At 38.2% G+C, this 14824-nt stretch overlaps 1 protein-coding gene across 1 annotated transcript; it reads left to right on the top strand.

Moving 5' to 3' along the window:
* Nucleotides 1-6310: 6310 nt before the first annotated feature.
* Nucleotides 6311-14768, top strand: LOC131945175 (uncharacterized). Its single transcript, XM_059306197.1, has 12 exons — nucleotides 6311-6562; nucleotides 7317-7480; nucleotides 9057-9194; nucleotides 10381-10403; nucleotides 10713-10744; nucleotides 10954-11011; nucleotides 11226-11322; nucleotides 11543-11660; nucleotides 13095-13137; nucleotides 13317-13387; nucleotides 13589-13697; nucleotides 13959-14768. The coding sequence occupies exons 1-12, from the start codon at nucleotides 6327-6329 to the stop codon at nucleotides 14175-14177; spliced, it is 1308 nt and encodes a 435-aa protein (XP_059162180.1). The 5' UTR covers nucleotides 6311-6326; the 3' UTR covers nucleotides 14178-14768.
* The last annotated feature ends 56 nt before the right edge of the window (nucleotides 14769-14824 follow it).

Here is a 14824-nt window from a genome sequence, read left to right as displayed (position 1 = left end):
TCCCTTGTAAAATACACTGTGTATTGATTGGGTCTAGGGCCTATAGTCTATTCTAGATCTATATCTACTTATCTAGAGATCTAAAGAATGTTAAGAAGTGAAACATTATTATTATTCATAATATTTGATATGCCGAACAGCGGCGTGCAGACATATGTAGATGCCCGGGGGCCGGGACCAACTCAAGGACAAGAGGAAGATGCCCCCATACTATATAAATATATATAGGCCTATTATATGTATATATATATATATATATATATATATATATATATATATATATATATATATATATATATGTAACCGATGCAAAGAAATGCAGCAACGCGCTTTCTTCGACACAATGGTAGGTTCGATGGTTTTATCTAATATATAAAGCTCAGTTCTGTATGTAACCCATATGTTTGTCGATGGTCTTGGATGGATTTAAGTGTTAGACAATTAGCGTGCGCATTTGTCTAAATTTATGAGTTAAAAAATTACTATTGAAAGTGTTGGGAAATCATTTTCATTTTTCAAATTACAGTAATAATTGTCGGCATGTTCGTTTAACACAAGTTTTAAAAAAATATCATCTTTTACAACAATTCTAATCATGTCTTTATTTAGTCCTATAGCACTTACTTTCCTTTGATAAATTAGGAAAACACAATTACTTCCCTTTATAAAACCATTGCATTTTGTGGAAAAGTGTTTACTTTTTAATTACTTTGTTTTGGTGTTGGGAAAAAAAATAATTACATAATTAGCGGGGATTGATCAAGTGCAAATGTTGTAGGTATTTTACGGATAAGCTTGGAGTATTATAATTGTTCATCAAATTGAAACAGGCGCGTTCGTTTAAGTGAGTGCAAAAGACTATGAATAAGTTGGGGTACTATCGTCGTTCATTAAGCTAAAACAGGTGATTCCGCCCCGGGCGTTTATGTTCGCGTTAGTGTTTTCTTTGTGTTTAGGTGGGTTTGCGTTAGTGGTTGCGTTTTGATTTGGTTCGTTTTTGTTCTTTCTTTTTTCGTTTTTGTTTGTGTTTTTTTCTTTGGGTTTGTATTTGTGTTTTTGGTTGGTTTTGCGTTTGGATTTGGTTTGTTTTCGTTTGCTTTTTTGTTTGTTTTTTCTTTGTGTTTGTATTGGTGTTTGTGGTTGTGGTTGGGTTTGTTGTTAGGTTTTTGTTTTCGTTTGTATTTGTAATTGTGTTAGCGTTATGTTTGCGTTTTGTTGTTTTGGTTGGTTGTGGTTTGGGTGGGCAATGCCGGGTTTATGATGATTACTAAACACACAGGTAATGGTCTTTAACAAAAAGGTTTTTCACAGAAGCCAGAGCAGGGCCTGGCCGGGACGGCTAGTTTTAAACTAAAACACAAAAAAAAAAAAAAAAAAACCAACAGACCTCCACAGTCCTTAAGTCTTGGTACCGCAAACACGTTCGTTCTGTTATCTTCAACTTACGCACCAGCACCGAAGTCTACTGTGCCGTCTCTGCGTTTTCTGGTCGTAGTGTCCGGTCGTGGTTCGTTGTGTATACGCTACCACTAGAATCTAAGAATGTTCCTGAAGGTCATACCCTAGCTGTAAAAGTTACTAAAAGTGTCAGTCCGTCTTCCCCATAGGTTACCTGTTGCTATTTTTCCCGGCCCCGCATCCTATTGTCACGCCCCGGTCAGTTTCAGAAAGTTTATAGTGTCGTAAACTGTAAGCCGTCCTGTAGTCCGCGAGCATGCCTGTGTGTTCAATTTAACAGCTTGTCCAGTACAATGCTGTCAGCGATCGTCTTCCTGGGGACCACAGCAATTATGGTCACTCTGGCCACGCCCGGGTTGAAACGTGGGTATAGGTGATTCGTCGCGCTGTCCCCACCCCTAAAACAGCAGGGCCACTGTTGTCGTAACTTACCCTAGTTATATATATATATATATATATATATATATATATATATATATATATATATATATATATATATATATATATATATATATATACATATATTAATTAGAAATACAAATAGAGAAGCATTTTTTTTAACTTACCCTAGTTACATATATATATATATATATATATATATATATATATATATATATATATATATATATATATATATATATATATATATAGCTTAATTAGAAATACAAATAGAGAAGCATTTTTTTAAATTGTACTTATCTAGATGAAAACATTGACTACGGCTAAATCCCAAGGAATGAACAACTGAAATGTATTAATAATGAGTGGAACTTGGGGGCGGGGAAATAGTTGCGGGACATGTCGTGGGGGGGGGGGCTGTATGCCATGCCCTACCAAAAGAGTCTCATCCGGTTTTGTATTACCTTACGGGACCTCGGCCACAAAAAAAGTTGTCCGTGTCTACAATTAAGGCGTTACCAAAAGAGTCTCATCCGGTTTTGTATTACCTTACGGGACTTCGGCCACAAAAAAAGTTGTCCGTGTCTACAATTAAGGCGTCAGATACGCCTTTATTTATGAGCTGCTTTTCTCTTGGCCTGCTCAGGAATTTCTACAGGGTAATTAATACAGGAGCGAGTGTGCATTGAACTCGAGATGTTTCACATTTGTATATCTAAACCAGTCGGTCAAAAGGTCAATGCTATAAGGCAGTATAAGGAGATGTTCAAACTGTTTGAACCTTGAATATAACAGACGTGAACCTTGGTTGGCTAAAGCTACCAGCCCTACCACACCTTACAACGTTAAAAAAACTTCTACATCGTTCGGTGTCTTACCATCCATTCTGCTATGTCAGGCACTCCCTACAACTAAGGACGAGTTTCCCTAAATGTAACACCCAGGTAACGACTTCCTATCAGGTTCAGGTGGGGGATAATTCACTAACGGTAAGCATGGTCTGCCCCTCACCCCACCCACCCCACATTGCATGTGTTGACAAAGTAGATTGATATAGCAAAACTTTTTAATAGGGAAAATAGTACGTGTCCTTATAAACAATTAGTACATTGATCAATATTTAATACATAAGATGATAGCATTATGTTTAAGAATTATTTTTAAAGCCGTTTACCAAGAACGAGGAAAATATTAAATAATTTGACACCTGCTCCTCCCCCCCTCCCCCTCTCCCCTAGTATAGACAGTGCCTTTTTTTTTAACGTCCATTGCTGTAACTCGCACAAGATTCTTCAGCTTACATCGCTGTTTAAGGTTGCCAACAACAAAGCCTCGTGACCTTTCAAGTATTCATGAAATGGAAGTGTGCATAGTTTAGGCATTAAGGCCTTTTAAGTTATTAGGTGCAAAGTCGTGTAGAAAAGAAAAATGGTAATTAAAATTTTATTTGAAATATATTTTGCTCAAATTCTGTTGTACATTATGACTTTCACAGTTTAAGCAGCATTACAACAATACTACATAATAGCAATGACAAACTACTTTTAACAATGGAGATGTTTACCAAACGCTTACAAGGCGTGTTGCGTTCATTTACTACTGACTTTGCACGTGTAGGTTATTCGCTTAGTTTATTGTTACACATTGTGACTCTCGTTTGTTCTTTGTTATAAAAAAGTGTAAATAAACAAAAGTGAAGTTTTTAAAAAACCAAATGAATAATAATACATGAACGTCGTAGTCCTATCGGTATAAAAACTACACTACGCATTCACTCAGTTAGGGGTTGTCCAAAAATGACGTCACACTCGTCGGGGGGGGGGGGGGAGGGAGGGGGTCCGTAATTTTGTGACGGTGTGTGATGAGGGGGTTGGGGGGGGGGTGTTCAGATGGTGCGACGTCACACTTTTGCATTATAAAATGCAATGTTAGAAAACGAATTTTAGACATTATTTCGCGTTTTAAAAAACTGTTTTAACAAACTGTAATAGGAATTGATTAAAATACTCTATTTTGACAGAGTTCAGACAAGATTTTGGAAAAATATCGTTGTTTTAAAAAAAAAAAATTTAGGAAGGGTCTGGCTTTTTGTGACGATGTGTGACGGAGGGGAGGGGGGAGGAAAAAATCGTCCAAAAAGCGGGACGTCATTTATGGATGACCCATTAATGAACGTCGTAAAAAAGTGAGGCTCCATATTTAACGCGAGTCCAGCTGTTTCCCTTTGGTTTATGATCGGTGTAAGCTACAAGAGAGCACGTCTCTGTTTGTTGACTCCGTGTGGTGGGCGCTGTTGGGCGGGGAGTTGGACATACCTGGACCAGGCATAGTTTGAGACCCGTTCACACACACTGAACATGTGAACATGTTGACTTGTTCACGCACTTTGACTACGGTTTAAACCTGCTTGCATACATCTGTCTGCACCTCACTGCTTGCATACATCTGTCTGCACCTTATCGTTTGCATACATGTCCTTAATTTTTGTCGCGATTAACACTTTCTGTTTTTATTTATTAAATTTAGACTGCCACACTGCAACTACCATCTTCATATGTTTACTTTAGTCCAGAAATCGGAAAACAGACTATAAGGTTTTACTTCTGTGAAAACATCCTGTGTCAAAACGTCATCGACAAACTGGCCGCGAGTAATGTGGCCCCCTCAAAATAGCCCTGTCAAATGGAAGGGTGGTGATGGTGGAGATACCTAAAAGTTGGACGGCCATATAGTGTGGGGCCTGATGAAAGCTTATGGTGCGGGGAGTTGGACGGCCATATAGTGTGTGGCCTTATTAAAGCTTATGGTGTGGGGAGTTGGACGGCCATATAGTGTGTGGCCTTATTAAAGCTTATGGTGTAGGGAGTTGGACGGCCATATAGTGTGTGGCCTGATGAAAGCTTATGGTGCGGGGAGTTGGACGGCCATATAGTGTGTGGCCTGATGAAAGGCTTATGGTGTGGAGAGTTGGACGGCCATATAGTGTGTAGCCTTATAAAGGCTTGTGTTGTGGAGAGTTGGACGGCCATATAGTGTGTGGCCTGATGAAAGCTTATGGTGCGGGGAGTTGGACGGCCATATAGTGTGTGGCCGTATAAAGGCTTGTGTTGTGGGGAGTTGGACGGCCATATGATATATGTCCAAATGAAGGTTTACAGTTTATATTATTGTGAGTTGACTAGTCAGGGACATTTAATAACGGGACGTTTTTACGCGTCACCGTGAGTTACTTAGTTGCACGATCATTCCACACGCCCCTGTCAAATTTGATCCCTTCTACGACTTGACCAGATAAACGGTCGGCAGACCAAATGTGGGATCCTATTACCACCAGGCAACAAGCTGTATCCCTACTGTTTCCCCGGCTGCTTACAGCTTACCTTGATAAGATTTTTTTAAAAACAAACAACTCAGGGGAGTAAACCCGCCCAGTGGTGCAAACAAGAAGCGGAAGCTGGGAGGTTAAAACGATTACTTCTGCACACACGACGTACAAATACGGAGTTGGCCAGTTTTTTTCACACCAGTTTTGAGAAACTTTTAGAACACGCACCTCATCACTTGTGTTTATTTATTTTCAGTGTCTGTCAGTAAGTTTGATCTGATTAATACAGTTTTAGCAAGCAAGTTTTTTCCCCATTTTTTTTCTGGACTGTGTATTGTTTGGCTATGGAAGTAAATTAACAACACGGCGATAATTGTGCAGCTTTAAGCGTGCATCGTAGCTTTGGACAATCATAGTAAGTTGTTAGGGGAGTTTCTTTTTCAACAGTTGTGTGTTTAAAATCACCAACCCAATGACGATTTTAAAGAGGGTATTTAACCATTTAACATTATATAATGTATAAATAATGTAAAGGTCTTCGCATACACAAGTAGCTAATAGGATTTGTTCCCCTTGTAAATGTAAACTTCAAATATCATATGTAGCAGATAACTTAATGTGTATGTAGTCTATATGTATATTTTGCGCAATGGGGGGGGGGGGGGGGAGATTACAATAGCCATTACATCCATGTGTTTATTTATATTTAATTATTTTTTTTCTGTATTTTTAAATGCACATTTTAAAATATCTTATCAACAACCCCACTGTCCGAAATTCACTGCCAGAGCCACTACCCCACTGTCCACCCTTTAACTCATTGTCCGACCAATGTACTACCTCACCACCTCGTTGTCTGAATTACCACCACCTCACTGTCCGAAAGTCACAGCCCTATCTACCACTTAAATATTTGACCCAAATATACAACTGCCCGACACAATTTTTCTACTGCCGACCTAACGCCTCACTTCCCGACTCACCATTTCACTCTCCGACCACCTTTCTCATTGTCCGGCCCTCTACCTCATTGTCCGACTATACAGATGACCTCTGTCCGACCTAATACCTCTTCACGTTCATTTAATGTTTAAAAAACTCTTATAAAAATGCTCTACATAGATTAGCCGCAAACCAAGTAAAAATGGTGAGCAAGTCACCGTCATCACTGGTGGTGACCATCATCATAGCTCTACTGGCTCTCGGAGTGGGGCTCGTTGTAGGATACCTCCTGCGCCCCTTTCCAGAGGCAGACCGTGATCACAAGGTGCTCGAAGGGTGGATAAGTGACGTAGAGGGGGCAGGCAACGACAAGTCAGCTGCCCTAGAAATGTTGCGAGACTGCGGGCAGTTAGCAAGAGAGGAGCCTGCGATTAGCAAGTAGGTCATTTATATTGTCTGTGTGTCCGTTTTCTCATGTCCATACAGTATAAGTTAGTATCAAGTAGGTCATTTATATTGTCTGTGTTCCGTTTTCCGACGCCATTACTATTAGCAACTTAATTTTACGTCCAATATTAAAATAGGACCATAGGGGATAAACCTCAGTTCTCATAGGTTTTTACTTTTGAGAAAAAAATAGATCTTGTGTTTGAGATCTTTTGCTGTGGCATGATTTTAAAATCCTAAATATTTAGGGGATCGAGGTGGTTTTAGGGTTTCATAGATATACACTAGTACCACATGAATATAGCACTAACGCAAAAAGTGGACAACCGTGTGGTCTTCTTAGAGTTTAACCCTTAAGTCTTGTCTGTAATGACGCCTCGTGTTGTTTGATTTTTTTAGCCCACAGCCCCTGGCTAAAAAACTTACTCCCCCCCCCCCCTTCCGCCGTCTAAATCTCCAAGATTGTAATATCATAATATGTTTCAAGATCATTTAAGCTTTTTAAAAACGTACGTTTGGCAAGGTTAATAATAGTTTGATGGTTGAGCTTTAAATAAGTCCTGAAAATATTTTCTCACTGTCTGGTAAACAGAGGCGGCAATCGGTGGGGTGTCACTCTATACAGACTTCACCCAAGTGACCCAACCACCCTCCTTGTGACTCTAATGCTACTAGTTGCTTCTTCAATACTTCTGTCAATAATTTTAAGCTCTAAAATTTATCCCCCCCCCCTTCGCCACTGTAGACATTTAATAGAAAGTGACGTAGAAGCGTGCCGCGCGTTGACGTGTGACCTCCCCTACCCTCGAACCCACGTCATCTACAAGCTGAAGGGAGATGTCATTGACTTGGATGGGAAGTTGGACGAGAAGGCGTGGAAAAGTGTGGGCTGGACCGATTCTTTCGTTGGTAAGTTTCTTTTTAGTGATGTTTTCTTTTCAGTCACCAGTAGCATAAGCGTGATAAATTCAATTTTCCATGTGGTTTTCGGTAGGTTTTCAAGATTTACGGAATTATCTTATTCCCCTCAATAGATTTAATTAAAAAATTATCTGAAATTTGTCATAACTGAATCTGTATAGCTTGAATGATAAGAAAATGACAAGTTTTTTGTATGACAACGACCCCCATACCGAAATGTGAATTTTAATCGTTATAAAGTAAGGACTAGCCCAGTGGCGGAACTAGAAAAAAAGGGCCACCCCGCAAAATATTTTTTGAGGCTCCCCCCCTATATATATATATATATATATATATATATATATATATATATATATATATATATATATATACACACACACACACACACATACGAACGTAGGATATTCATTTCGGGCCTAATCTAGTTTTAAAAAACGCATTGTTTTAAAAAATACATAATACTTTTATTTTCAATTCAAACAAATTACAACTACATGTCATGTGTTTAAGCACATTAGTCAGTTTTGCAATTATGTGTGTCACTTTTGATGTCGGCCGTATAGATTCACATTCGCAAGCCGGTCAAAAGGATATAAAACGTGAAAGCTGTGTATGTGTAATGGTTTCTCGTGTTATGTTTATTCTTATGTTTTGTTTAATTTATATTATTAATTTTTGTTTAAAATCCCTTTTATACGATGTCATTCTTTAGTTTGTATTTTATAAAAAATATTAATTAAGAGAAGTAATTGCTTTTCAATTTGCGTAGTACAAAACTATTAAAAGGAGTTTATGGGCACTTCTATTTGACTATTAAAAAAAAGGGAAATAAGTCATGGACGTGGTTTGATTGCTTGTTTATCTTGCACACTAAAGCTTAAGTATATTTTTTTTTCTTTTACGCAACAGCGTGTGTTAGCTAATGTAGAGCATCACTACTGTAGTAGTTTTTTTTTTTTTACAAAACCATTATTAAGGGGCACGAAAACGTAATTTTGGAATACAAAGTCATTGCTTGTTGGTCGGATTTTGGGCCCCTAAACGGCCTGGGCCCCCCCCCCCCCCCCCCCGCATTGCGGAGTCTGGCGGTATGGTAGTTCCGCCCCTGGACTAGCCATATTTTCTATATCATTTATGTTGCTTTTCTTTTCGACTCCACCAAATTTTGGTACATTTTTTATAAGGGAAATAACCCTGCTACAAGATTTTTGCCAAAAAATAACTACTGAGTAGTTTCCCTTTGTTTGAACATCTCATTTAATTATTATAAATTTATTATTGAGAATTTTAGCAAACCAATGTACTTTATTCATTGGTCATTTTTCATAACAATGTTTTAAAAATTGAAATTAAAAAGTACTGTATAAAAAAATCCCGCTTAAAAATGCACCAGTGTGTCGTCACAATCTGATCCCCCATGAAGTGTGACATCGTTTGTGGATACCCCCTGATATGTAACAAAACGCCAATAAAAAAAAAAGCTAAAATGTCGTTTCTAAAGCTCCGACTGTTTTACTTTAAAATCACTGAGAAATGCATGAGGGTAAATGTTCTCCTCACACAGATATCCAGGGCAGGGGTTTCGCCACACCTCGCCTGGACACCAAGCTGAAGATGCGTTATGACGACAGTTTCTTGTACCTGGGCGTTTACCTTGAGGAGCCAGACGTGTGGGCAAACGTTACACTGCATGATGGGACAGGTAAGTCACGTGCAACCTGTTTCATTTTGTTGCAACTGAAAGTGAAAAAAGGTTATTTAGTAGAGATAGAGTTGTAAAGCGTCGATTTCTTACCTGATACGCTGAGTTGCTCTTAGATAAGAAAGAAAAGCGCTGTCAGATCTATTGTTGGTGTGAGGTGAGAGCGAATCTGTCAGATCTATTGTTAGTGTGAGGTGCGTGTGAATCTGTCAGATATATTGTTGGTGTAAGGTGAGAGCAAATCTAACAGATCTATTGTTGGTGTGAGGTGAGAGCGAATCTGTCAGATCTATTGTTGGTGTGAGGTGAGAGCGAATCTGTCAGATATATTGTTGGTGTGAGGTGAGAGCAAATATGTCAGATATATTGATATTGTTGGTGTGAGGACGAGGTGAGAGCAAATCTAACAGATCTATTGTTGGTGTGAGTGAATCTGTCAGATCTATTGTTGGTGTGAGGTGAGAGTGAATCTGTCAGATCTATTGTTGGTGTGAGGTGAGAGCAAATCTAACAGATCTATTGTTGGTGTGAGGTGAGAGCGAATCTAACAGATCTATTGTTGGTGTGAGGTGAGAGTGAATCTGTCAGATCTATTGTTGGTGTGAGGTGAGAGTGAATCTGTCAGATCTATTGTTGGTGTGAGGTGAGAGCAAATCTAACAGATCTATTGTTGGTGTGAGGTGAGAGCGAATCTGTCAGATATATTGTTGGTGTAAGGTGAGTGCGAATCTGACAGATATATTGTTGGTGTAAGGTGAGTGCGAATCTGACAAAAAGAAACAGAAGATTAGACAAATAAAGCGTGTAAGTTATTTGTTGTGAGGGTGTTTTTCTTTTATTAATGATTGGGGGGGGGGGATTTGCGTGAAAAGGGATGTTATTAGTAAAGTGTAATTTTGTTATTAGGCCATAGGAATGTTGCTGATGATATGGACATTGTATATTAACCGGTATCCCTTATAATTTAAAGCCTTTATTTTAAAATATAAAGGCCGTTATGTTTGTCTTTAAAAAAAATTAGGTCGATCTAATTATTTTTCATTTCTGGTTCATTTTGTTCTGTTACAAATGTGTATGACGTAGGCCCCTATAAATATATATTACCTATGCCTGTAGACACTTCAACAATGATTTCACTGTTTGATATGTTTACTAATCTAATATCTTAATCCCGTGCTTTCCACAGTCTATCAAGACAACTCATTTCAGGTAAGTTGGCATCCTTAATAGACATTAAACATAGAAATACAATCCTCTTGACTTGGGGAGTGAGTAGTGGCGTTACTAGGGAAAGGGGGAGGGGCGAGTGGTCAACCAGGAAGACATTTCTCTACTACATGTAGCCTATTCTGACCCCTTGTGTGACCTCCAAGGTAGGTATGCTACCACAAGCATATAGATCTACGTGTGCTCCTGATTTTTTTTACTGCGAGTAAGTTTATTTACATAAGGCTAGTGCCTAAATACACTTGTGTATTTTTTGTTCGTGGAAACTAAATGTCATTTTTTTATTAACAGATCTTGATGGATACCAGACAAAGTAATGTGAAGTAAGTTACCAAAGTCTATGTGTACTGTGTACATAGCCTACATGTTTGACCTTAGAAATACAGCAGGTATACGAATTTAATTCGCTCAAAACCAGCATGTTGTGCTATAGAGTACCGTTTTAATGTATATCAGGCAACAAGTTGACTTGTTGCAAAAACTTCAGTTCTACATTCTGAATGGGCAATGTATTACCATACCTTTATTTCAGCTACAAAGAGATCACCGTAAATGCTAGAGGCATTGTTTCAGACCTAATGATGACCAAGGTAATAGAATTCTATTCGGTAGGCAGGGGGAGGTTAAAGGGCGAGAGAAAAATAAATCAAGGGAAATAAATGTACATTAAATCAAGGGACGCAATTCACCACAAGTAAAGTTAGAACGAAATAACATGAAACACAAAATACTTTTAATATATTTAAATAAAAAAAGAATTTTTTTAAAGCAAAATATTTAAGTTCAAATATGTGTATCTTTCAGGCATATGTCGACAGTGGCGAACCACTAACGTTTTGGGAAAGTGACGTCATGTCTGAAGTTCATGTCCAGGGAACTATCAATAACCCAAAGAAAAAAGGTGACACTGAAGATTGTATAGCTAAACCTGTTATGGCAGATATAATTTGCTAACTGGTTAGGCTTGCTTCCCTTTATTTGAAAATGATACATAAATCAACCTTGTGTTATGAGTATAATAATTACTTATAAAAGGCAATTATAAATTTTAATATTACAATGATTTGTAAGATTATGCTAAAAAAAAAACATGTATTATGATAAAAAAAATTGTTGACCAGATGAGTACTGGACCATTGAGATGGCCATTCCATTTACAACATTGTACCAAGGCTCAGGGGCCTCAATGAACAGGTCAGCACCAGCACATGGAGAGACATGGAGGGCTAACTTTCTAAGGTAAGATGTAATTCATGGCATAATTAGGGGGGTGTCCGCCCCAGGACACGGAGGGCTAACTTTCTAAGGTAAGATTTAATTCATGGCATAATTAGGGGGGTGTCAGCCCCAGGACACAGGGGGCTAACTTTCTAAGGTAAGATTTAATTCATGGCATAATTAGGGGGGGTGGCAGTCCCAGGACATGGAGGGCTAACTTTCTAAGGTAAGTTTTAATTCATGGCATAATTAGGGGGGTGGCAGTCCCAGGACATGGAGGGCTAACTTTCTAAGGTAAGTTTTAATTCATGGCATAATTAGGGGGGTGGCAGTCCCAGGACATGGAGGGCTAACTTTCTAAGGTAAGTTTTAATTCATGGCATAATTAGGGGGGTGGCAGTCCCAGGACATGGAGGGCTAAATTTCCAAGGTAAGTTTTAATTCATGGCATAATTAGGGGGTGGCAGTCCCAGGACATGGAGGGCTAACTTTCTAAGGTAAGTTTTAATTCATGGCATAATTAGGGGGGTGGCAGTCCCAGGACATGGAGGGCTAACTTTCTAAGGTAAGTTTTAATTCATGGCATAATTAGGGGGGTGTCAGTCTTAGGACATGGAGGGCTAACTTTCTAAGGTAAGTTTTAATTCATGGCATAATTAGGGGGGTGGCAGTCCCAGGACATGGAGGGCTAACTTTCCAAGGTAAGTTTTAATTCATGGCATAATTAGGGGGGTGGCAGTCCCAGGACATGGAGGGCTAACTTTCTAAGGTAAGTTTTAATTCATGGCATAATTAGGGGGGTGGCAGTCCCAGGACATGGAGGGCTAACTTTCTAAGGTAAGATTTAATTCATGGCATAATTAGGGGGGTGTCAGTCTTAGGACATGGAGGGCTAACTTTCTAAGGTAAGGTTTAATTAATGGCATAATAAAGGGGGGTGTCCGCCCCAGGACACGGAGGGCTAACTTTCTAAGGTAAGATTTAATTCATGGCATAATTAGGGGGGTGGCAGTCCCAGGACATGGAGGGCTAACTTTCTAAGGTAAGGTTTAATTAATGGCATAATAAAGGGGGGTGTCCGCCCCAGGACACGGAGGGCTAACTTTCTAAGGTAAGATTTAATTCATGGCATAATTAGGGGGGTGTCCGCCCCAGGACACGGAGGGCTAACTTTCTAAGGTAAGATTTAATTCATGGCATGCTTAAGGGGGGTGTCAGCCCCAGGACACGGAGGGGTAACTTTCATGGTGTAGTTAGGGAGAGGGGGGGGGGTCACCCCAGGATATTGAGAGACATGGTGGACTAACTTTCTAGGGTGATTTTACTCATTGTGTATAAAGGGTGACTTTATTAACATATAACTTTATCCTGGGTTTAGTTTAAATTTTATAAAAATTTTATATAAATTAATTAATAGTTGAAGTTTTGATATTCTTTTATACTTATGACTTTCAGAGCTGAATGGCCTGTTAAAAATGATGGAGCCTACTATGAAAAGGTATGACAAAAAGAAAATAGCCTAAGCTTCACATTTCTAAAAACATTGCATTAAAAGGTTCTAGCTATCCTACATATTAAAATGTTCTGAAATATAAATTTCCAAGGTAATACCAACATCATACCAAATTATCCAACTTTTTCATTAAAATTAAAGACAAACATTTTTTTTATTGACAGCAACCTGAGGTTAGTACAGAGTGGTGGGTGTGGCAAGCACCGGAAGTCATCAATGTCCATTTACCTGAGAGGTAATTTCAAACTAGCTTTGGTTTATTGTGTCCATTCCATAATTTCATTTAACAGTAAGACTATCAACTCATTGTTCATGGTTAGTTACATGTTTATACTTAAAATGATTTGTAAATTGATTTTTTTTTAATTGTACTTATTGTACTAAATTGGAAATTGTGTCTTCCACAAATGATGGTTTTCAATTAATTTTAATTAAGGTGGGGCCTGATTCAGTTTCAAGATGCTGAAATAAATGGAACCAGGTTTCAGACAAATGACAGATGGATTGTAACAAATGCTCTACTTGATACCTATGCTGCTCTTAAGGTAAGACAAGCTATCAAGTTATATTTCAACATCATGTGATTCACATTGTACAGCAAACTTAAGTTCAAATATAAGAGGGTAGTCAACATTACAGAAGAAATGATTCATTAATCGGGGGGGGGGGGGGGGGGGGGGGGGAGAGAGAATGAGAGTGCATGCAGTTGCTCAATTATGTGATGTTTGGTAATGGTTGGAGTACTACTATTTTTTGTCATGAATGACTTTTTAAATGAATTTTCATTTTTTCTTCCACCAAATCAGTCTTTTCATGCAGTGACTGGTAGATATACAGATAGAAAAGAATTACTTCATCTGCCACCCTATATTTTATCTGGCAAATGTTTGGGGGACATTACCATAGACCTGGACTGGGCAGGTTTTAAGGTAAGCGCCCGGCCACTTGGGAAAAACAAAGAGGAGGGTCACACAAGAACAGATCACTTCCTGTGGTTTGGCAATGAGGACATGCAGTATTTTTAATCCAATGCTAGATCTCAAAGCTGCACCAGGATCAGAATTTCCAGTTTTATAAATGTTCAATGCAATTATTTTGGTATGTTTTAATTTAAAGTATGTGTGCTATTTGTGAAAAACAACCCTGTCGTTGTTAACAAAAATCATCAATTTGGTAGTTGTATAAGAGAAATTTTAAATGCACCGTGGATAAGTTTGGTCCAAAATAAACATCAGTTTACCTGGCAATAAACAGGAAGCTCATGATTTGAACAATAGATAACTAAAATAATTAATATGGATAATTAAGGATTAAAACTATATTTATATCAGATTAATAACTCAGAAAAGTGGAAACCAGTAAAATAATGAGCAGACAGATTTTCAGACGACGAAAAAAATTTTTAAATTGTGTGTACATACTTTAGAAATGGGTGAGAGTGACTGGTCTTGATATTAACGATGTGTGCTTTTATTTGCACTCAGATGTTTCAATCCACTTTCCAATTTAAACATGTTCAAATGGATTCTTCATTAATCTCTGATTGTTTTCAATGTTTAAATAAATGTTGCATTAAATGTCCATAAGATAATGTCCAACAGATAATTAACATACACTATAGCTTATGTAATTATAACTTGTCTATACATTACATTTTTTGTTTGAAAAATTA

This window comes from Physella acuta, unplaced genomic scaffold, assembly GCF_028476545.2.
Source record: "Physella acuta isolate Inbredline_101_S28 unplaced genomic scaffold, ASM2847654v3 ptg000531l, whole genome shotgun sequence".
Taxonomy (NCBI): Eukaryota; Metazoa; Mollusca; class Gastropoda; family Physidae; genus Physella; species Physella acuta.
The sequence above is the reverse complement of the archived record's forward strand: the minus strand, read 5'-3'. Positions and strand labels throughout refer to the sequence as shown.

Excerpts from the sequence above, each read along its gene's own strand:
- LOC131945175 (XM_059306197.1), top strand. The coding sequence starts at position 6,327 with ATGGTGAGCAAGTCACCGTCATCACTGGTGGTGACCATCATCATAGCT. Across the intron at positions 6,563-7,316 it reads GAGGAGCCTGCGATTAGCAA|ACATTTAATAGAAAGTGACG; the intron begins GTAGGTCATTTA and ends TCGCCACTGTAG. Across the intron at positions 11,012-11,225 it reads CAGACCTAATGATGACCAAG|GCATATGTCGACAGTGGCGA; the intron begins GTAATAGAATTC and ends TGTATCTTTCAG.